Source organism: Ranitomeya imitator, chromosome 6 (assembly GCF_032444005.1).
Source record: "Ranitomeya imitator isolate aRanImi1 chromosome 6, aRanImi1.pri, whole genome shotgun sequence".
Classification (NCBI taxonomy): Eukaryota; Metazoa; Chordata; class Amphibia; order Anura; family Dendrobatidae; genus Ranitomeya; species Ranitomeya imitator.
Window position 1 is genome coordinate 85,496,878 of NC_091287.1, and position 24,621 is coordinate 85,521,498.

The window sequence follows — 24,621 nt, forward strand, 5'->3', positions numbered from 1 at the left end:
TTGATTTATGATGATGCATCATCATCGCTAGGCTATTTTTTTTTTATTCCAAAAGTAAAATGTACCAGAAACAAAGTTTACGAAGCTTTATTTTAACATGAGAACAAATGTGCAATACTAAACACATTACTAGGGTGCAAGAAAAGGAACAGAGTAAAGACCGCTAATCCTATCATAATACGGTACAATAAACCAAAACATTCAAAAAAGACAAAGCTCACTTTCTACATGAAAAGACGAGAAAAACAACATAACTATAGGTCTCAATTAAAAAGATGAGCATTACAATTATATGAGCAATTACACTGTGTGGCACATCCATAGTTCAGTACAAAACTACACAGATACCAAAAAAATAAAAAACATTAAACAAGAACACAAAACATATACACAATTTATAAAAAGTCATTGATCATCAGGTCTGGTTTTATCCGCTTCCCTATGAATATTGTCGTGCTAGAAGTAGAATAATATGGTAGCATTTGTAAGATCAATGTGCAACTTTCACAGCATTACGTGATCTGCGTGTAAATGAATGACCGGTGTGAAACGCCTAGCATACACCCCATGTGTTGAGCAGCAAAGTGAAATGGATAGTTTATCTATAAATGTAACAAAAGATTAAAGTGAAGCGGTCACCTGGATTTTGAACAGCACAATATAGAATTAGAGACCCTGATTCCAGTGATCTTTCACTTACTAAGCTGCCTGCTGTCATTTTGATAGAATATCCATTTTATTGACTGCGGATCTACCAGTTCTCCGATGCGTTAATCCCGCCCAGACCAGCGATTGGCAGCTTCTTCCCATGTATTGTGTACAATGAAAGCTGCCAATCAGTAGTGTGGGCAGAGTTATATAGAACGCTCATAAATATGGAGGACTACTATGCAAGTTCACGAATCTCCTGCTGATAAAATAGTGATTTTTAATTAAAACTACAGCAAGCAGGAGACAAGTAAGTGACACATCGCTGGAATCAAGGTCTATGTCTCTACATAACGTTTGACAGATTAGGTGGCAAAAAAACTGAACAGATTCCCTTTAAGGTGGTTTCCAGAATTAACAATTCATGGTTGCCTAGTGCCAAAAACAGCACATCGGCCCACTTACTAACCCAATCCTGGATTATATTTTTAAGTGTTCTTCAAAAAAGATTACCTACATAAAGCCTGTCCTACCGAATAGTCTAATTTTTCTGACACAACTGGCATAAAGTTCATCCAGTCAGTAATGATTAGCCCACTACAACCACTCATATCACTCAAACCCATCTTTACTTTATAGGTGGTGAAATGAATAGATGTCAGACCACACAGACGTCTACTGCACCAAAAGTGAGGGTGGGCAGGCCTGTTCCTCACAGAGAAGCGCTACATCTCCCCGTAAAAATGCCATCCATAGGAACGCTCGGCCATCCATAGGAACGCTCGGCCATCCATAGGAACGCTCGGCCATCCATAGGAACGCCCGGCCATACATAGGAACGCTCGGCCATCCATAGGAACGCTCGGCCATCCATAGGAACGCCCGGCCATACATAGGAACGCTCGGCCATCCATAGGAACGCTCGGCCATCCATAGGAACGCTCGGCCATCCATAGGAACGCTCGGCCATCCATAGGAACGCTCGGCCATCCATAGGAACGCTCGGCCATCCATGTGTACTCTATAAGACAGTTCTACAGCCTCAGTTCTCAAGAGTCATCATCAGATCTGGTTTTCAGGCTTTTCTTAGTAGATGGAATGGACACCTGTACAATACTAAGGAAATCCTGACAACATGATCTGTTGATGGCTCGAGCACTGGAGATGGGGGAACACTGCTTATAAGGACTGTTGCCACACACCTTCAGGAGCAGCTTACCTTCTCAGAAAACAAACGCTGAGCAACTGCTGGACTGGTCAAATCCTTCTCTTCCCTGATATCATCTTACACATTTGATGGCCGACTCATCCCTCCGAAATCAGCAGGTTTGGCCAACCTATCTAATAGACATGGTGACCTTTAAGGGGTATTCCCATCTCCAACATCCTGCCTCAATATGTCGTAGGTGTAATAATGAGCTGTCAAAATGCCATCGATTAGAAATGTAGTATAGTTCTTCTGATTCGCCATGTCACTTACCCATTGTGCAGGGCATTGCAGTAGCTTAAAGGGAACCTGTCACCCCGTTTTTTCAGATTGAGATAAAAATACTGTTAAATAGGGCCTGCGCTGTGTGTTCCTATAGTGTATGTAGTGTACCCTGATTCCCCACCTATGCTGCAAAATACATTACCAAAGTCGCCGTTTTCGCCTGTCAATCAGGCTGGTCAGGTGGGCGTGGTGACATCGCTGTTTCTTCCCCAGCTTTCCGTTGGTGGCGTAGTGGTGTGCGCATGTCCAAGTGCCGAATCCACTGCGCGCAGGTGAAGAAAAAGCGCGCGATCTGCGCTATTACTCTTGTCATCGGTGGGGGCGGCCATCTTCCTGAGGCCGCGCGTGCGCAGATGGAGTGTCTGCTGCACGAGGCTTCAGGAAAATGGCCGCGGGATGCCGAGTGTGCGCAGATGGAGATCGCGGCGGCCATTTTTCCAAAGCCGAGTTTGCATTTCAGCTTCAGGAAAATGGCTGCCGCGATCTCCATCTGCGCACGCGCGGCATCCCGCGGCCATTTTCCTGAAGCCCCGTGCAGCAGAGCACTCCCATCTGCGCACGCGCAGCCTCAGGAAGATGGCCGCCCCCACCGATGACAAGGGCAATAGCGCAGATCGCGCGCTTTTTCTTCACCTGCGCGCAGTGGATTCGGCACTTGGACATGCGCACACCACTACGCCACCAACGGAAAGCTGGGGAAGAAACAGCCATGTCACCACGCCCACCTGACCTGACCAGCCTGATTGACAGGCGAAAACGGCGACTTTGGTAATGTATTTTGCAGCATAGGTGGGGAATCAGGGTACACTACATACACTATTGTAACGCACAGCGCAGGCCCTATTTAACAGTATTTTTATCTCAATCTGAAAAAACGGGGTGACAGGTTCCCTTTAAGCATCCAAAGTTATGACCACTAACAACTGTCACTATAGGAGTAGTCGTAACCATGGATACCTACAACCGCAATGTCCTGCACAATGGGCAAGTGACATGGCGAATCAGAAGAACTATACTACTTTTCTAATGGAAGGCATATTCTCATATTATCACATCTACTATATATAGGGATAGGATCTTGGAGTTGGGAATTCTCCTTTAAGGGCTGTTTCAGACATCTGTTTTCATACGAGTGCTATCCGTGGTTTTCATGGATTACACTTGTAGCCATGAGAGTCTATGGGGCCACTCATATGTCCTTGACTTTTTGTGGATTGAGTGGTCCACAAAAAATGGTGGAGACCTGTCCAATTTTGGATCCGAGTGTCTATGAAAAAGAAATCTGACCGCACTCGAATAACATTTGAGTGCAGTCCAATTTTCACAGATTTTCAGGAAGGAGAAGGTGGAGAAACTTTTTTGGGGGGTTTGAATCACGTAGATAAAAACTATATTGGATCAAATATAAAAATTGGTCTGTTTTTCTTGTATGTGGAAATTACTGACTTGCGGATGAGGCCTAAATCTAAGTTTATGATGGCTTTACATACTTGATGATGGTTGTCAATTGCACTTTTTTCTTATCAATTTGTGTAGTGACTATGGTGATGGACATGGTGTGAAAATATTTTGGTTTTCATGATCTTTAACATTGTTTTTAGCAGAACTACAAGGGGATATTCACACATTTCAGGCAAAATGCTTTTTTTTTTTCATTTAAAATAAAATGTTTTTGTTTTTTAAATCAGTGTTTCACCAGGATTTCAAAAATTGTATATATCCAATGGATTCACACTTGCATAGGTATTCACAATTTTATGTGTCAGCTACTGTCAACATCTACAAAAAAAAACACAACATTTAGAACAGTTACATTGATAGAAAAGCCATGTAAGTGATGCAAACTTATGCTGTAATAGTCACGTATTCACTGTCACTTGCTTTATACCATCTATAATATTGCAGTATTCACTCCAACTCCCACTTACATGAAAACCATCGTTACCCCTCTGTGTCCCCGCACCAGCAGGGGAAGGTATGGGTATATCAAGCTTTTCGTGCAGTTTGGCAGTGGGTGGCTGAACACTTTGTGCTATTTAATAGTCCGGATGTGCTTTATGATGTGCCGAAAAGAAATCTTCTGTTGCTGGACCACTGGGGAATGCAGGCTATGACATAATCTTTCCTTATTTCCAGGTTTGTAACCAGTCAAGGTGCAGGTGTAGGTTACATCAAAAACTTATCATGGCTTAGATGAGTCCTATGGGTTTTTTTTTGGTTTTTAAACTGGCAAAAAAAAAAAAAAGGATTGATCATAAAATATTCAGAAATTTCCAGAATATTAAAACATTGTTTAAAAGGAGACCTAAAAACTGTAAAAAAAAAAATAAATAAAAATAAAGAACACAATTATACTAAGAAAAAGTTAAACGTTACAAAACTTTATGACTTTCTATCAATCCAGCAACATATCAGAAACCCAAGCACGTGGTACATTACACGGCCATCTGTTGGGAGGCTCAGGTAGATTCTGTGGTACGTAATGCTTCAGTATAGGCCACGTAAAGACAATAAAATCCACAGTAAAGTGCTATATCGACTGTATACTGTAGAGGACGCCATTTCTTCACCTCCATTACCAACTGTTTCTAGCAAGCAAATAAGCTGCATTTTCGAGAATGCGTGGCTGCCTAAGCAGCAGGCTGTTGAAAGGTTCACTTTCAAGTAAATAATACGATATTAAAAAAAAAAAAAATCTATGGCTAGATACCTATCTAATGTATAGAAACTGTTTAATGCTCGGTTAGGTAGCACATAAAAACTTTGGCAGGTTATTCCTCTATATAAGTCAATGAGATATCAAAGTTTCCCCATTATTTTGAGAAAACATTGGGTGAACTGAATCAAATCTCCATTCATATTCCACTCGACATCGGTGCCAGGTCTAGTCGGTAGACAGGGTGATGCAGATACTTGGGGACCTCTGATGGAGATTTGCCTGGGGTTTAGCAGGCACTGCAAGCTCAGTCCTCTCAGAAATGTACTCCAGGTTCTCCTCCTGTAGGCTACAGGCACTAAACCGATTTGTCTCCACACACGAGCCCGTGCCAACATTGTTTACACCCACAGCATTATGTAAAGCTGCCGCCCCGCTCATTTGCTCGAAGGATTTACTAAATACAGATGTCGCAGTTCGTGCAAGGCTGTGGCTGCCAGGCTTGGGGAGGGACTGACTGGTTGTTAAGGTCAGCCGCTTCAGAGACACCAGCTCCAGGTTCTCACTCATAGCCCTCTGGTTCTGCTTCCTGCCGAGATGCTCACGACATGACTCTCCCCCAGAATCTTTTTCTTTAAACCCAGCCCGGGCTCCAAGAGATCTCCTCTGGGCCTTCACCAATGGTGGCCTGCTGAAGCTGCCACTACTGCTGTGAGACAGGGCAGACTGGCTGGAGTTAGAGGCGGCCCTTGAACAAAAACCTTCGTCCACCTCCGCTATTTCGCTCAGCTCATCGGGTAGTGTTAAATCTGCAGAGTCTGAAGGAGGAAAAGTTGAAGTTAATATCACAGTTCTATAAACAAGAGCAGACTAATACTAAAGTGCCATCCAAAGCCAAATCATTGGGAGCGGTGTCATTAAAGGCAACAGGTCACTAACGCTTACATGATTACAACACCGGCATGCTGCTATAGTTCCTGTAAAATACCTTTCTAAATATCCCAATTAGATCCTCTGTTTTACTATATGAGAGAAATCAAGTTATAAAATGATCTCTCAACTCATCTAGACCAGGGGTCCCCAAATCCAGGCATCGAGGGCCGCCAACAGTGCAGGTTTTCAGGATTTCTTTAGTATTGCATTGGTGGTAATATGTGATCATCTGCACAGGTGATGATTCCAACCCCTGTGCAATACTAAGGAAATCCTGAAAACCTGCACTGTTGGCGGCCCTCGAGGCCTGGAGTTGGGGACCACTGATCTAGACTGTTAAAGGGAGAGCCTAAAACCGGCCATGTACGTTTGGCAGAAAGCTCACTTTCCTGACTTGCCCAAACGCATAAACGCTGGGCAGAGTATTCATGTGTTTTCACAGGAATTACTTTCATATCTGTATAAAGGCCTTAAATAGATTGTCCGCCCTTATGTATGTGACTGCAGACTTGTGAATCATCACATCGCGCACACTGAGGATTCTCCGGTGCTGGAGCCGAGTGTGCAGTCTGACCACATTCCAACTAGACTGTGTCCTTGGATTTGAACGAGGCTGCGCCCATCTAGTCGGCATGTGATCACGTGTATGTAAATCACATACTTGCAGTCCCGCACTCAGCACTGGAGAATCCTCACAGTGGGCACGATGTGAGGACTGACAAGTCTGCAATCACAGCGTAACTGCAGACTCTTAGTCTAAAGCCAGACAAGCCCTTTAATAGTATAGATCTATTTTCTCCTGAAGAAGGAAAAAGGTTTGCAAAGGAGTTAGGAACCCGATGGCCTCACACCCACCCACCCTATTAGGGACATCTCAAAAAGGCACAAACCCTGAAACATCTAAGGGAAGAACAACGTGGAGAGTGAACTCAGTGCTCCCGATCCATGGGACTCCATGTTTTAAAGGACCAGACTCGTCCATTAAAGTATATGAAATCCGTTAAAAATGGATGAAAACTGTGAGACACTTTTTTCTTCAGTGTTCCACCCATTTTTTATCTACGCTGTTGCCAAAAGGCAATGAATAAAATACATGTTCAGGCAAACCGTCTCCCTGCTTCAGTTTAAAAAAACAAATGCGGCACAAGAGAAAAACTGTCCTTGGTGGGATGTCGTTTGAGGAAAAATGAGCATGCTTACAAAGTAGACACCAATACTCAGTCTTTGTTCACACTGAGTATTTGCAGCAGATTTTTTCAGCTGCAAAAACATTGTTGATAGGAAAAACCACTGCGTAGCATATGCACATTGTTATGTACTTTTTAATGCATTTTTACCTATGTTTTTCTGCCATTCAGCTTGAATGGGTGAAAACGCTGCACAAATGCTGAAAGAATTGACATGCTATAGATTTGAAAAAACGCTTTGAAGGTTCAAATCTGCAAGAAAACAAAAAATAAGCAGCGTGTGCATGAGATTTCAGAAATCTCATTCACTTTGTACTGTAAAATGCTGCATTTTTGCCCTCGTAAAAACATCAAAAAACGTGTGGAAAATGCAACATGAGAACAAGCCCTGAACTCCAGATGACTTTTGATGAAAAGTGCCCACTGTTATAACTAGTGCATTGTTAGAAAGACAATAACAAGTGTCACAGCAGCGTGCCAGTGGTTTAATCACCTAAACACTAGTGCCCGGTTCCCTTTAAATACTTACCCAGCGATCAAAGCAGAAATTAAGAAAACTATTGCGCAAATTTACAAATAAAAGCATAAAAATTTTAAAGAAACATGCGTGAGTTGATTGTAAAGAATTTCAGATATTAATCATGCAAGTAGATTGAGAGATCACCCAAATCATTGCCGACTGCAAACTCTAATTCTGAGGGGATTTGAAAGGTAACAAATGGAAAGGTCGAAGGATGCATGATGTGACTCGCCAATTGAATCCATAATAAACTATTACTCCATGAATATAGCAGAAACTCTATAGCATATATAGCTTTACATAACAGTATGCTGCAATTACTCCATGCACATAGCAGAAACTCTATAGCATATATAGCTCTACATGACAGTATGCTGCAATTACTCTATGAATATAGCAGAAACTCTGCAGCATACTATTATGTAAAGCTATATATGCTATAGAGATCTATGCCATGGTGCATTGGAGGTTACTCTTCCATATCACCTGAAGCTGTGGCTGGAGGGAATTGAAGCAGAACTGAGGGATGTACAGTAATATACAAGACAAGCATGCTTGGCGGAGCTCATCCTAAACACCATTGTGTGCATCCATGCATTGTGACCCTTTCACTTGCAGGTACCTTGACGCCCATCAACCAAGAGATTTAACACTGCACTCTGCCCGGTGATGTCACGCCGTCCTCCAGCAATCTCCTTACAGATTTTTGCCTTCTGATCTCGGGGTTGCCCTCAGCTCTAGCTTCAGAACAGATATCCTGCATTGCCTGTATATGCTGAGCATCATTCTCTGTTAGTGACTTCACTCTCTCCCCATTCGGGATTCTGTCTCCGGACACATTTGTGACACTAATCTCGGGAATGACAAGGTTTCCCGGATCTGACGAGTCATTATTTGTGTCATTTTGCTCTAAATGAGAAAAAACAAACAAACAAAAAAGAAAAAATGATGGCTGAAATGATGACGATGGCTTTGCTGGGGAAACAAATACATGGAAATGTAACGCATAACACAAAAGTTACATGAGCAATGAGAAAATATTGTTTTAGGCGCTGTCCATATCTCAGAGGTTTTTTTTTCCATCCTTTGCTGTATGACTTTTGTGTTAAAAAAAAACACACAAAAAAAACACATACCAATCCCACAGATTTCAATGAGATTTTGGCTACCACGTGTCAATCTGAGGCTACAAGAGCACCAAGGACCGATTGATTTCTGGCAAGTGCACCAGTCCGCCACCCTCAGAGCTGGAGAAAATCTATGTAGCTCCGCTAATCAAACCCATCAGAGGTGATGCCAGGAAATAATATGGAGAATCCGAGTACTAGCTGGAAATCGTCCTGCCCTCCGTGCACCTGCAGCCTCATTTACATAAAGATTCAGAGACGATTTACTCAAGGATGGAAAATCTATTAGTGGCCAGGAAGGCAAGTGTGATCTTGTCTGTTAGTACACTACCCAAACAAAATTATTAAGTGGGCCACCTGAAAGATCTTGACAGGTTCCCTTTAAATCTAAGTCTTCTAAAGTCAATAAACGAACAAATAATTACAGCCAATAATAGCTAAATAAAAAGTCATTTATCACGTCATCTCATTGACTTCAATGCAATTTGAAATAAATAATAATTTGATGATGATAGATGGCAACAGATGAACATTGGAAAAAACGTTTATGGCTTTACAATGGGTCTAATGTGAACACAGCCTTAATGCTCATTAACATTAGTTGTGGTTAAATGTTTAAAGATACATAAATGAGTAAATGAATGACAAGGTACAAAACAAAAAGTAATCTTCTAAAAATCATCAGAATCCTCGTAAATGAAACCATATTATATACTGCCCTTACTGATCTTGTAAACCTATAAGAAATATTACATAAGATGTTGAATTACACATTAAAGTAGTTTTCAAGAAAGTGCTAAAAGAACAAAAATACATGTAAAATGATCAAATGGAAAACAGAAGAATTTCTTATTGCAAATCAATTTTCTGACTTAAATCAGCCCGTGTCACTTCTGTCTGGCTGTGTCAGTCCAAGTGTGATGGTGGGCTCAAGCAATGGTGGTACATGTCTGACTGGGCAGCTGTACAACCACCGTAGACATGGCAAGATCAGAAAATATATCTCCATCCCAGTAACGCATGCTATTGCTAAAGATGCTGACCAAATACATGACATTTATCTTCTGGCCAGATTTAAAAGGGAGAAGGTGATCAATTTAAAGCAGATTTGTCAGAACAGGAAAATGTAAAGGTTTTACGCCTTGCAGCCGAAATGGAACAAAACTTGGCTAAAAAAAAATGTACTGAATGTATAAACAGGACACACAATTAAAGAGCAACTAAACCTTTTTTCCTTAATTTAAAAAAATATTGATCAGTCTTTGCAAAATAAAGAATCTTTATAATATACTTTGATTTATTTTGCTTCCTTTTCTCCCAACCTACATGATGAAAGTGCATCGACAGGCAGGCGAAACAGCACTAACAGTAGTGATGTACCAAAAATCCATACTAAAATGTGTGAGCTTCTCTTCTACTTTCCCCCTTGCTCAGGCAGGTAGATGGTTTGTAAACAGTGTCTAAGCATGGAGAAGGGGAGCAGAGAAGATCACACTGAAGTACAGATTTTTGGTATAGATGTAGCTCGAATCATCTACAGGAACAAGGTAGATGAAACAGCACCTTCAGAATCCAATTTGTGAGAAAAGAAGAAAAAAAAAAGGTTATGGAGTATAGTTACAAAGATTTATAACTTTGCAAAGACTAATAAATATTTATATATAAAAAAAAAAAACATTTGGTTACTCTTTAAAAAGCCTGGTTTATTCACAAGGGCTCTCCCTGCCGAGATTCACAAACAGATATGTACAGTGGGGGAAATGAGTATTTGATACACTGTTTTCCCACCCACAAAGAATGGAGAGGTCTGAAATTTTGTATCACTTCAACTGAAGACAGAATCTAAAAATAAAACCCAGAAAATCACATTGTATGATTTTTACATAATTAATTTGCATTTTATTGCATGAAATTATTATTTGATACAATAGAAAAACAGAACTTAATATTTTAGTACAGAAACCGATGTTTGCAATTACAGAGGTCAGATGTTTTCTGTACTTCTTGACCAAGTTTGCACACACCAAAGCAGGGAATTTGGCCCACTCCTCCATACAGATCTTTCTAATTTCAGGGCTGTTGGGTAACATTGAGTTTCAGCTTCCTCAAAAGATTTTCTATTGGGCTCAGGTCTGGAGACTGGCTAGGCCTCTCCAGGATCCACTTCTTAGTTGCCCTGGCTGTGTGTTTCGGGTTACTGTCATGCTGGAAGACCCAGCCTACAACCCATCTTCAATGCTGTTACTGAGGGAAGTTGGTTGTTGGCCAAAATCTCACGATACCTGACTCAATCCATCCTCCCATTCAATACGGTGCAGTAGTCCTGTCACCTTTGCAGAAAAGCACCACCAGAGTATGATGTTTACCCCACCTTGCTTCATGGTTGGGACAGTGTTCTTTGGGTTGCAATGATCCTTCTTATTAATACAAACACGAGGAGTGGAGTTGATACCAAAAAGTTCTATTTTGGTCTCCTCTGACCACATGACTTTCTCCCATGCCTCCTCTGGATCATTCAGATGGTCATTGGTGAACTACAAAAGGGCCTGGACATGTGCTGGTGTGGGCAGGGGGACCTTGTGTGCCCTACAGGTTTTGAATCCATGCCGGCATAGTGTGTTACTTACAGTAATGTTTGAGACTGTGGTCCCAGCTCTCTTCAGGTCATTTACCAGGTCCTTCCATGTAGTTCTGGGCTGAATCATGGCATTTCTCAGAATCATCCTTACCTCTCGAAGTTAGATCTTGCATAGAGCTCCAGACCGAGGAAGATGGACAGTCACCTTGCGTTTCTTCCATTTTCTAATAATCGTGCCAACAACTGTTGCCTTGTCACCAATGTGAAGTATGTGTGGTATTGCTGCGGGGAAGGGGGGGTCCTGCTTACCTGGTGCCATTTACTTTGCTGCTGTGGAGCGTAGCAACAGATTCTGAGCCAAGTTGTAATCTGTCAGTCCCTTGTCTCTTTCCCTGTGTATTATTACCCGCAGTGGCAAAGCTAGCAACCTTACTGGCCAGTGCAATAGCCAGGGTTAGTAGAGGTGACAGCCTGGGACTAGGCTCAAGATGGCAGCGTGGGTGGGGAGGGAGGACCCTCATAGGGCGTTAGGGGAGCTTACGGACAGGCACAGGTTGGTGTCAGGAGGTATCCCACCCCCCCTCTGCCTACCTTTTCTTCCCTATATCATCCCATTATGCGTATATGTTATGTTGTCCACCGGACATACCCGTGTCCATTCGTGATACCCATGCCAACCTTGCACAGGTCTACAATTTTGTCTCTGGTGTCCGCAGACAGCGCTTCGCTCTTGGCCATGGTGGAGAGGTTGGAGTGTGATTGATTGAGTGTGTGGACAAGTGTCTTTTGTACAGGTAACAAGTTCAAATTGGTGCAATTAATATAGATAATGAGTGCAGAGTAGGAGGGCTTCTTAAAGAAAAACTAACAGGTCTGAGAGAGCCCAAATTCTTGATGGTTGGTAGGTGATCAAATACTTATTTCATGCAATATAATTATTTACAAATCATAGAATGGGATTTGCTGTTTTTTATTATTTATAGATTCTGTCTCTCACAGTTGACGTGTACCTACGATAAACATTACAGACCTCTCCATTCTTTGTAGGTGGGAAAACTTGCAAAATCGACAGTGTATCAACTACTTATTTTCTCCACTGGATACTTGCATACATAGCAGCCCGCCAATCACCACCTTGACAAATACTAGAACCAGAAAACGTAAAATTTCTACTAAAAGCGATGACCGGGACCTTTTTTTTTTTTTAAATCTCCATTTCAAGTGAACATCCATGATTAGACCAGGCAATCTCCATGATGCTCAGACATAGCACAGTACAGTGTAATTATACAGCAAGCAATGCTAATTGTGACACCCACTATCAGAGGGGATCAAGGGTCATCACTTCTCATGGATACAATTCTGTAGAGGCACGGACACAAAGGTAGAGCTATCACTGTACTCAATAATCACAAATTAAGTGTTGCAACCTATAGATGTATGGTAACTATTAGAATAAAATTATAAATTGCAGCACAATGGGGAACTGGACTAAAAATATATGAGATTGATGTATGGTGATGTCATGTTTGGAAACAAATATGGCTGAAATTCTGTACACAATAAAAAAGCCGGATTACTCACCGGTAATACTCTTTTAGTGAGTCCACGACAGCACCCTACAGGAGAGAGGGATCCGCCCCACAGGAACAGGAAACCTACAGAAAGATAAAAGGGGGCGGTCCGCCTTTCCTCCTCAGTTTTGATTTCAGAGTACCCGGAGGACCGCCAGTATTAGGCAAATATAATTTATTTCATCTTCAAACTTATTTGCTCATGTATGATTAACAGAATTTTACTCAATAGTAAGTACTATATTAACTTAGGGAGGGATGTAATAGGGTGCTGTCGTGGACTCACTAAAAGAGTATTACCGGTGAGTAATCCGGCTTTTTACCCCTCGCCACGACAGCACCCTACAGGAGATCTTTCAGAGACCATCACCTAGGGGGGGGACCACCGTGCTGAGGACAGTCCTGCCAAAGTCTAGGTCAGAAGTTGACGATAGGTCAAGCCTATAGTGGTTATAGAAAGTAGAAGGATCTGACCAAGTTGCCGCCTTACATATGGTTTCTATTGGGACGTCTCCTCTTTCGGCCCAGGAGGATGCCATAGCTCTGGTAGAGTGTGCCGTTATGCCTTCTGGAGGGTTTTCTTTCCTCGCGGAGTAAGCCAGTGTGATAGACTCCCTGATCCACCGGGATAAGGTGCTTTTTGTGACTGCATGACCCTTCTTGTGACCCTGAAAGGATATAAACAGAGCCCTACACTGTCGCCAGCTACTGGTCCTTTCAATGTATTTTAAAACTACTCTTTTAACATCTAGAGTGTGATATTTACATTCCTCAGGAGTGGAAGGGTTACTGAAAAAGGTGGGTAGGACTATTTCTTGTGACCTATGGAATTTCTTCGCTACCTTGGGAAGATAGGAAGGGTCTAATTTAAGAATCAACTTATCCTGAAAAGTTAGCAGGAAAGGTGGATCTATAGAAAGAGCTTGGATGTCACTGATTCTCCTAGCTGAAGTCAGTGCTACCAAGAGGACAGTTTTAAGTGATAAATATTTAATGGATACTGAATCTATTGGTTCAAATGGAGAGTCTGTTAGGGCTTGTAGAACTAAATTTAGATCCCAGGGTGGAATTCTAGGTATATTAACAGGATTTATCCTTTCACAAGCCGTGATAAATCGTGATACCCATCTATTTCCTGCAATATTATGGCCACAGAGGGCTCCCAGTGCTGATACGTGAACTTTTAACGTATTTACAGCTAAACCTAGTTCCCTCCCTTTTTGAAGGAATTCCAATATAGATTGTACCGGAATTTCTGATGTGTTGGGAGATTTATGGAACTGTAGGAATTTTTTCCAGATTTTTGTATAAATTTTTGTAGTAGAGCGTTTTCTACTTTGGAGGAGTGTGTCAATTAGTCCCTCGGAAAATCCCCTTAATTTTAGCATCTGCCTCTCAAATTCCAGGCCGTCAGATGGAGATTGTCCACCTGGGGGTGGAGAAACGGACCCTGGAAGAGAAAGTTGGGTGTCGAGGGGAGGACCCAAGGGTCCGAAACCGACATGGCTTGTAGGCATGAGAACCATGGCCTTTTGGGCCAGAATGGTGCTATTAGTACAACTCTCGCTCCATCCTCCCTGATCTTCCGAATGACCTGTGGTAACAATATTATCGGAGGGAAGGCGTACGCTAGACTGTATTGCCAAGGGGTTTGGAAAGCGTCTAGAATGTCCGGATGATCTGCTAACGATAGGGATGCAAATTTCTGGACTTGCCTGTTTTGTCTCGTGGCGAAGAGATCTATTTGCGGACAACCCCATAGGGATACTATCCGTTGGAAGATATGATGGTTTAGGCACCACTCTCCCTGCCTTAGGGTATGTCGACTTAAGAAGTCTGCCTGCTGGTTGTTTTTCCCCCTTATGTGAACTGCAGTGAGGGATAATAGATGTTTTTCTGCCAAGTCCAGAATTTTCCCAGCGGAAGACATCAGAGTCTCTGATTGAGTACCTCCTTGTCTGTTTATATAAGCCACTGTGGTGGTGTTGTCGGAAAGGATTCGAACGTCTTTTCCCCGGAGCTGTGGGAGAAAATGACATAAAGCGTATCTTACTGCATTTAGTTCTTTCAGATTAGATGAGTTGTGGCATTCTTCAGTGTCCCATAACCCCTGGCAAAAATCATTTCCCATATGAGCGCCCCATCCATGAGGACTGGCGTCAGTGGTTATAATATGAGATGGTGTTATTACCCATGGAACACCACTCATCAAATGGTTAGAATCCAGCCACCACGTTAAGGAACATAAAACTTCCTGGGACAACGTTATCTTTGCATTTAAGCTAAGTAGCCGTCTTTCCTCTTGGAGGATTTGGTGCTGCAGTGTCCGGGTATGGTATTGTGCCCACTGGACTGCAGGTATACAGGAAATAAGAGATCCCAGTAATGACATGGCTTTTCTTAGGGTCATGTGAGGATTATTTATTGCTGTTGTGACTTTATGTCTGATGAGTGAGATTTTTACCTGAGGGAGCAGACATTTTTGAGTTATGGAGTCTAGATGGAACCCCAGAAACGCTTGAAGTGATAGTGGAGTCAGTCTGGATTTGTCGATATTGATTATCCAACCTAGATCCTGTAGAGATGAAACTGCATGAGCTAAACGGTCAGCACACTGAGAAGCTGAATTTCCGATGACTAAAAAGTCATCTAAGTAGGGCACAATTAATGTCTCTTTTTGGCGAAGATAAGCCATCACCTCTAGAATCACTTTGGTGAAAATCCTTGGCGCTGTAGAAAGGCCGAAGGGCATGGCTGCATACTGGAAATGACAAATCTTGCCTTTGATTGCCACCGCTACCCTGAAGAACCTCTGGTATCTGTCATGAATAGGAAGATGGTAATAAGCATCTTTTAGATCAATGCCCCCCATCATACAGTTTGGAAAAAGTAACTTTATGGTGGATTTTATAGACTCCATTTTAAATGTATCATTTTTAATAAATGAATTAAGCTTTTTGAGGTTTAGGATTGTTCTGAATGAACCATCGGGTTTGGAAATTAAGAATAGAGGAGAATAGAATCCTCTAGTCTCCTGTCCTTCCGGAACTTGGACTAAAACCCCTTTTGATAATAGGGTTTGGATTTCACTCTCCAGGGCCTCCTGTTGTATAGGCGAGCTGAGAGATGTTATAATGTATGATTCGTGGGGAAAGCGAGAGAATTGTAATTTTATTCCATCTCTGATTATATTTAAAATCCACGAACTAGATGTAATATTTTCCCACTGGGGAGTGAAAAATTTTAATCTGCCCCCTACTGGAATGGTTATATCCTCAGAATTTGCTGTCTTTTGGGGGGTTGGGTCTTCTGAACATGGTACCTCTTTGTTTATCTTCCTTAGGGAACCATGTTGACGACCTGTCCGTCTGCCTTCTCTTGCCGAATGGCCTGCTCTTAAAGGCTCTCCTATAAAAGGGAATAGAGGTATCAGGAAAAGCCTTTTTCCTGTCTTTTGCCTTCTTGAGTATGTCATCTAAGGTTTTTCCAAAGAGGAACTCACCCTCACATGGGATTGCGCATATCTTAGATTTGGATTGTGCGTCCCCTTTCCAGCTTTTCATCCATAATGCCCGTCTTGCATTGTTTACCAAACCTGCGGATCTAGCTGCTAGGCGGAGAGAATCTGCAAACGCGTCCGCCATAAAGGCTGCTGCCCCTCGTATTAAGGGAATAGCAGCTCGTAATTTTTCTCGTGACATTTTATTCTCAATGCTTTGGTCTAGCTGGTCAATCCAGATGAGCATTGACCTGGCGGTACAAGTGCTTGCTATTGCTGGCTTAAATATGCCTGTAGTTGCCTCCCAGGATCTTTTAAGGGACGACTCGGCTTTGCGATCTAGAGGGTCTGAGAGTAACCCCGCGTCTTCAACAGGCAATGTGGACGGTTTAGAGGTAGAGGCAACAGCTGCGTCAACCTTAGGGATTTTGGTCCACGTAAGTAACTCATCATCACTAAACGGGTATTTCCGTTTTGATGCTGAGGGCAAAAAACTTCTCTGATCTTGTCTCTCCCATTCTCTTTTTATTAATGCCTTCACTGCTGGAATAACTGGAAAGCATTTCCTTTTCCTCTCCGCCAAACCCGCAAACATTATATCTTGCGTGGTTTGTGCGCCCTTTGTTTCCTCACACCCCATAGTGTCTCTTATTGATTTCACTAGATTATCCACACTATCTAAGGGGAAACATGAACGTCCCTCAATTTCTGAAGATGATGATGATGATGATGATGCAGAGGCTATAGAGATATCTGAGAGTACGGCTTGCTCACTATCAGAATCTGATAAAGGTGTTGGCTTTTTGGATTTACTTTTTTGTGGTTTATCCTGTGACATAGCCTTTAACTCCTCTCTTATAATAGCGCGTAAGTCCGTAATAGACACCGCTGCTCCTTGTGTGGTTTCTGCTATACAATCCTTGCAGAGTTTTTTGGGGTATGAGTCTGGTAGGGGCTGGCTACATAAGGCGCATTCTTTATGTTTGGTTTTCTGTCGTTTTTTGGCCTGGTCCAAATAAGACATAGCGAGAGGAGGAGAAAGAGAGAGAAAGGAGGGGAGACGGCGTCAGCTTAATAGGCAGAGTTATAAACTCACCCAGTGAAGCTTTCTATTACCGGATCAGACGGCCGAGATCCTTTGGATTTATCCACTGTGTCGCTCTTCCGACCGGCATCTGATGATCCTCTGCTGGAGCGGTCCTTGGAGGGAACGGAGTCTCCTGCTGCAGGATCCATGGCACCTGGAGATGACATCTTGCATCGCAGGTAACAGTGGTTAGCCGGTTTAAATAGAGCGCCATTTTTTTTTTTTAAGCGGTACTGCGCATGCGCGAACTCGCGCTACCCCCACCGCTGATCTCGGCCTGCTTACCCCGGAAGTTTAGCATCTACTTCCGGGGTGAACTTACTAATGGCGGTCAGCGTGCGCGGAGCGGCCTCTAGTCCCTGGATCGCCATGCAGGAAGCTCCTCTCACTCACCCCTTCTGCCGGGCGAGGAACTCCCACGCTGAAGCCGCCGCATAACGCAGATGCCGGGCGGCTTTCTCCGGACCCGGCCATCTGTATGCCTCCCAGACGAGGAGGGAGCCGTCTAGCGGAACTCCCCCGACGCTGCTTCCAGGCTGCAGCCCCTGCCGTTCCGAAGAGACTGCACAGGCGGCGTGCATGCCCAGGTACTTCCGTAGCTTCTTAGAGTCCTGTCGTTCCCGCAGGAACAGGAAACCTAAACTGAGGAGGAAAGGCGGACCGCCCCCTTTTATCTTTCTGTAGGTTTCCTGTTCCTGTGGGGCGGATCCCTCTCTCCTGTAGGGTGCTGTCGTGGCGAGGGGTAAAAATTGAATTTTGTAGTCGGAAAAAATGTCTTAATTATTGTAAACCTCCTAAAATCTGGTTAAAGTAGCAGTGCAAGATTAATGAAAAAAAACAAAAACAAACACAACATGGATGAGCTGCAATACCATGCCAAACTGTGAATAAGTAGGGTACCGTTTCAGGGAAATCAGCCTGTCCTTCTGTTCCTAATCCTAAAAGTTCCCGATGAAGAAGCTGCCTGATTGCTTAATGCCAGAGACACTCCTATTCAGCACTTACACATTAGAGCCTAGAACTTGTAATGTTTATCTGGTTTGCAATCACTCAATAATCTTCTCAACACAACCCAAGTCTCCGCTTTGAAATACTTATCTGTTATTAAGCTCATCTCCGCTCTAAGCACAAACCGTGCGACGCTCCACTGAGAACTCATCTAGGGATTTATTCAGCGACAGGGTTTTACACAGACTCTTCTAGCAAAAGGCCACATTAGCAAACGTCTTAAGTCTCCAAGCATGAGGAGTCAAAATCACCGTAAATCATATTGCTGATCTCGTTATGCTGCTCAACAGGATAACCCAACATGGTTTGGATCATCCTGGTCATATAGTCTTGATTTAGATTACCTTTTTTGGATCCATTTCTGCCATTTACAACATGGATTTGTATTCATTATTAAATAGATCACTTAGACCTGATGAGACTGCTGTATTTAATTTGAAAATCCATTTCAGATTGGCTCTAAAATCCTGATATTAGGATGAGTACCGTATTTTAAGAGTTTAATTACGGAGTGAGAGACCAAAGCGCATTCAGTCTCTGCCACCTTGACTGACAGTTGCAGCTTGTCTTAGCTATGTGAGGCCTCAGCAGCAGAGGAGACACTGAAGGAACTGTCAATCAGGCTCGGTGGGCAGAGATTGAGTTAACTTGTCAGTGTGGGTTATATATATTTATATATTGTTTAATTGTTCAGCAATTTTTGGACCCGATAAAGTGAAAAATGAGTAGAGTACGAGTGATCCCCTCTATAATCCATTAGTGGCCCCTTTGACAAGATGTGGTTCCTACATCTGTAAATTAAGGAGAATTTTGTGGCCTGTATCATTGATCACACAGGATAATATAACTTCAACTTCCTCCAGCACATAGAATAGACAGTGACCCATGTCATAATTAAGTAGATCAGAGCCACATATGTTCAGTTTAAATCATACAGAAAAACTCCCAACAATATATATAAAATTAGACAAATGGAGTCAAATAACTGTCTTTTTTTAGTATATAAAAAGTTGTAATTTATTAGATACCAAAATATATAACAAAGAGGTCCGAGTTGTTTGTTTGGCTCTCCTATAACCTTTTTTAATACACCTCTTACTATAGCCACGCTCACTAAATCTCTCCCCAAGGTCCACAGCTTGATGCTCAAATGCCTCCTCCTCAGAAGTACAGATTCTCCTCATCCGAAGAAATTGACCTACAGGTACAGCCCTGATGGTTGACCCTGTATGTGCAGATGAGGCATGTAACAATGGATTTACTGAGGTGTCTTTTCTGTATACATCTGTACCTAGTGAACCATCAGGCTGCACCTGTATTAGGAGGTCTAAAAAAGAGATTACACTAGGATGACAGGAGTACGTAAGTCTGATGTTGAAGTTATTGCGGTTCAACCAGGAAACAAATGAATCCAAATCATTGACCGATCCCTGCCAAATAAAAAAAGATGTCATCAATGAAGCGGTACCAACCTAGGATCTGGGGGGCGTGTCGTTTGCGGTCCGGAGCATCGCCACTGGCGCCTATTGGGTGAGGCGTGCGGGTCACGGTTGCCATAGTTATGGCTCCCTGACCTCTCGCGTCGCTCAGGAAGCCGCAAGTTCCGGCGCTCGCGTCGCGTGCGCATGCGCCGATGACTGAGTCCCAGAATTAACATCAGGTGCCGTAGTTTTATAAATACCTTGCCAGTGACACACTCTGTACGGCCCCCCGAAGAAGCCTACACGAAACGCGCATAGGGGCTGGCGTTCCACTTCCACACTACGACCATTATGGGTGAGGTCAAGTCCTATACACGTATTTATGATGGGGATTTTCAGTGGGACATCTAGTGTTTAACTATTATATGGACTATATACTTTATTGAACCTGACACCTCAGGTCGGACTATATTCCATTAGTGTGGATTTGTTACTTGCATCCTTTGCTCGTATAGTAACCCTAAATTGACTATACATGTTTTTTACTATTAGTCTATTTGATGATGTAAATATATTTTGATATCTAATAAATGTTACAACTTTTTATATACTAAAAAAGACAGTTATTTGACTCCATTTGTCTAATTTTATATACAGTGACCCATGTCATGCAGAGATTTACTTTCCAGAACGCAGGCATCAATAATATTGTGCCCGAATGAAATAACACGTTGCTGAATTATCACGCGATCAGCGGATCTGCCACAATGCCTCAGGAAGGGGATGGAAACAGATCAATTTTAACAGCGCTCATTATGCTGTTATATGAAGGTTAAGTGATGCTCTTTTCTGTCTCAAAACATCTGCACGCTCTTAAGTGCACGGATTCTAGGTAAATTGAGGCTTATTTAGTGTACTTTTATAAAAAGGACCATTTTGATATAATGGCTCTCAGTACCTAAAACGTGCATGGAAATTGAGGCTTTGCGTGCGAGATAGGAAGATGCTTGGAAGTTAGAGTATCTTCAGTGAAAAATAACTCCCATATGTACAGTACACATGCAGCTTTATCTGCCAAATGGGACCGGTCATCAGATTCATGCCACCCGAACCAGGTATGTGGACAGGTATGAGTTATTCAAAATGCTTCTCCATGCCCCACTAGTTGACCGACGGCCTCTCCTTGTGTGCGTGAATCGGGAAAGACCCATCAATCAAAAAGATTTGAAGGAAGGAGAAAAACCCAGCTGGGGATGGACGTTGGACTAGTCACCCGAGACATAGTTCCCGTCCCGCTTCTCAAAGTAGGCTTATTCTTAAAAGCTGTCACATAAAACATCTGCAAACACGTAGCCAGAATCTGATTCATGCTGCACGTGGTTCAGGCAGAATGAATTGGATGACACATGCCCTTTAAAAGCTCAGAAGTTATCTGTGGAACAGGCTAAATTAACTTTCTTTTGCTACTGGTTCCCCTCACACTTCTTGCTTGGATCTGCGCTAATCCTGCAGTGATCACAGGATTTTATTAACCAGCAAGTTCTTACTAAAAAAGTATGGATTTATATAATTTACATGATGAATTATCATATGTACCGTTTAGCAATGGGTAGAACTATTATAAAGGGTGAAATGTTTGTAAAAATAATACTCTACATTTGGAGCCTTGCTTTCAGCATGAAAATATTTGGCAATGAAGGTTATTAGAGAAGCGCCGTCATCAACTAGCTTCAGAATTTATTATGGTCGTCTTATTCACAGTTAATAAGTAACATGCTGAATCGAGAAGACATTTCATTCTGAAGATACTGCATTTTATTGATCTATGGCTTTTCTCACATAGGTTTCAGAGCTGAGGAAGCTTTTCATTATTCACTATACAACGGACTGGCCAGCTGATGGTGAAAAGTGGTTTGAAAAGAATATTGATATATTATACAGAATGGGGTTTAAGTGGAAATGTAGTGTGGGCAAAATGTTTTCCATGCTAGTCTTGATGAACCGCGCACTGTCGTAGATGCGCCTAATTGCACAGACATCTTAATGAATTTTTAAGCTGCTGTGTGCCTATGCTAGACACATTACTCCACTCAGGGACTGAAGTACATTTCTGGATACATTTACACCACATTAGTGGCGTAACTCGTCATGCAATAGTTGGGCGTGATTGGCCATGCCCCGTCCCAGCTCCACCCACTTTTGTTAATACTGGCGGGACTGGGACTGGCCCTGGCTGGCGTAAGAACTTCAAAAAGTCACAACATTTTTGTGCACCTTTAAGACTATGTTGCACACGTCCGGAATGTCCGCGAAAATTCCGTAACTGTGCCGCGGGAAAAACGCATGCGGAATTGGTATGTGTATTCTGGCTAAACACTAGCTATTTATGCTTGCAAAACGCTAATCTATAGCATCACTTAGAAAACTGATTGACAGGGTGGTCACACTTGTCAAACATACTGTTTGACAAGTGTGACCAACTTTTTACTATTGATGCTGCCTATGCAGCATCAATAGTAAAAAGACAGAATGTTAAAAATAATTAAAAAAAAAAAAATCGTGATATTCTCACCTTCCGACGGCCCCCGCAGCCTTCCCGCTCCTCGCGATGCTCTGGCCCCAGTAAGGCTTTGCGGCAATGACCCCAGGTGATGTAGCGGTCTCGCGAGACCGCTACGTCATCACAAGTCATTTTCGCAAAGCATTACTGGGGCCAGAGAATCCGAGGAGCGGGAAGGCTGTGGGGGCCGCCGGAAGGTGAGAATATCATGATTTTTTATTTCAATTCTTTTTTTTACAATTTTATGGTACCCAGGGCCTGGAGGAAAGTCTCCTCTCCTCCACCCTGGGTACCAACCGCACATGATCTGCTTACTTCCCGCATGGTGGGCATATCCACATCCGGAAAGTACCGTATATACTCGAGTATAAGCCGAGATTTTCAGCCCAAATTTTTGGGCTGAAAGTGCCCCTCTCGGCTTATACTCGAGTCACGGTAGGGATGCGGTCGGCGGGTGAGGGGGCTGAGGTATACTTACCTAGTCCCAGCGATCCTCGCGCTGTCCCTGCCTTCCTCCCCGTCTTCTGTGCTGCAGCTTCTTCCCCTCTTCAGCGGTCACGTGGGACCGCTCATTACAGAAATGAATAGGCGGCTCCACCTCCCATAGGGGTGGAGCCGCCTATTCATTTCTCTAATCAGCGGTGCCGGTGACCGCTGACAGGAAGAGGCTGCAGCACAGAAGACGGGGAGGAAGGCAGGGACAGCGCGAGGATCGCTGGGACTAGGTGAGTATGTTATATTTACCTGTCCGCGTTCCAGCCGCCGGGCGCCGCTCCATCTTCCCGGCGTCTGCGCTCTGACTGTTCAGGTCAGAGGGCGCGATGACGCATATAGTGTGCGCGGCGCCCTCTGCCTGATCAGTCAGAGCGGGGAGACGCCGGAACGAGACGCTGGGAGCTGCAAGCAAGAGAGGTGAGTATGTGTTTTTTTTTTTTTATTGCAGCAGCAGCAGCCATGGCACAGATTTATGTGCAGCATCTATGGGGCACAATGAATGCTGCAGAGCACTATATGGGGCATCTGTGCAGCATCTATGGGGCACAATGAACGCTGCAGAGCACTATATGGGGCATCTGTGCAGCATCTATGGGGCACAATGAACGCTGCAGAGCAATATATGGGGCATCTGTGCAGCATCTATGGGGCACAATGAACGCTGCAGAGCACTATATGGGGCATCTGTGCAGCATCTATGGGGCACAATGAACGTTGCAGAGCAATATATGGGGCATCTGTGCAGCATCTATGGGGCACAATGAACGCTGCAGAGCACTATATGGGGCATCTGTGCAGCATCTATGGGGCACAATGAACGCTGCAGAGCACTATATGGGGCATCTGTGCAGCATCTATGGGGCACAATGAACGCTGCAGACCAATATATGGGGCATCTGTGCAGCATCTATGGGGCACAATGAACGCTGCAGAGCACTATATGGGGCATCTGTGCAGCATCTATGGGGCACAATGAACGCTGCAGAGCAATATATGGGGCATCTGTGCAGCATCTATGGGGCACAATGAACGTTGCAGAGCAATATATGGGGCATCTGTGCAGCATCTATGGGGCACAATGAACGCTGCAGAGCACTATATGGGGCATCTGTGCAGCATCTATGGGGCACAATGAACGCTGCAGAGCACTATATGGGGCATCTGTGCAGCATCTATGGGGCACAATGAACGCTGCAGAGCACTATATGGGGCATCTGTGCAGCATCTATGGGGCACAATGAACGCTGCAGAGCAATATATGGGGCATCTGTGCAGCATCTATGGGGCACAATGAACGCTGCAGAGCACTATATGGGGCATCTGTGCAGCATCTATGGGGCACAATGAACGCTGCAGAGCAATATATGGGGCATCTGTGCAGCATCTATGGGGCAATATGAACGGTGCAGAGCACTATGGGGCATCTGTGCAGCATCTATGGGGCAATATGAACGGTGCAGAGCACTGTATGGGGCACAGATATTGGGCAAAAATGAACGGTGCAGAGCATATATGGGGCACAGATATGGGGCAATATGAACGGTGCAGAGCACTATATGGCACAGCTATGGGGAAATAATGATCTATTTTTATTTTTGAAATTCACCGGTAAATGCTGCATTTCCACCCTAGGCTTATACTCGAGTCAATAAGTTTTCCCAGTTTTTTGTGGCAAAATTAGGGGGGTCGGCTTATACTCGGGTCGGCTTATACTCGAGTATATACGGTAAGTGGGTCAATGCATTCCTATGTGTACAGAATCCCCAGGATTCCGCACAAAGAATGAACATGCTGCGTATTTTTCCGGAATGCGATTCCGCCGCGGAAAAAAATGCA

The 24,621-nt window shown here is 43.4% G+C and overlaps 1 protein-coding gene across 8 annotated transcripts in view; it reads right to left on the reverse strand.

Moving 5' to 3' along the window:
• Window positions 1-3,793: 3,793 nt before the first annotated feature.
• HYCC1 (hyccin PI4KA lipid kinase complex subunit 1) overlaps window positions 3,794-24,621 on the reverse strand; it is a 132,717-nt gene continuing 111,889 nt past the window's right edge. For 3 of the 8 annotated variants that reach the window (XM_069729833.1, XM_069729837.1, XM_069729835.1), the window contains one exon: window positions 3,794-5,614. In XM_069729833.1, coding sequence (XP_069585934.1) covers window positions 5,025-5,614 — 590 coding nt within the window. In that variant the 3' untranslated portion in view covers window positions 3,794-5,024. Of the gene's footprint in view, window positions 5,615-8,058; window positions 8,346-24,621 lie in introns of all 8 variants that reach the window. The other 5 variants (XM_069729841.1, XM_069729840.1, XM_069729838.1 and 2 more) reach the window with 5 other exon arrangements.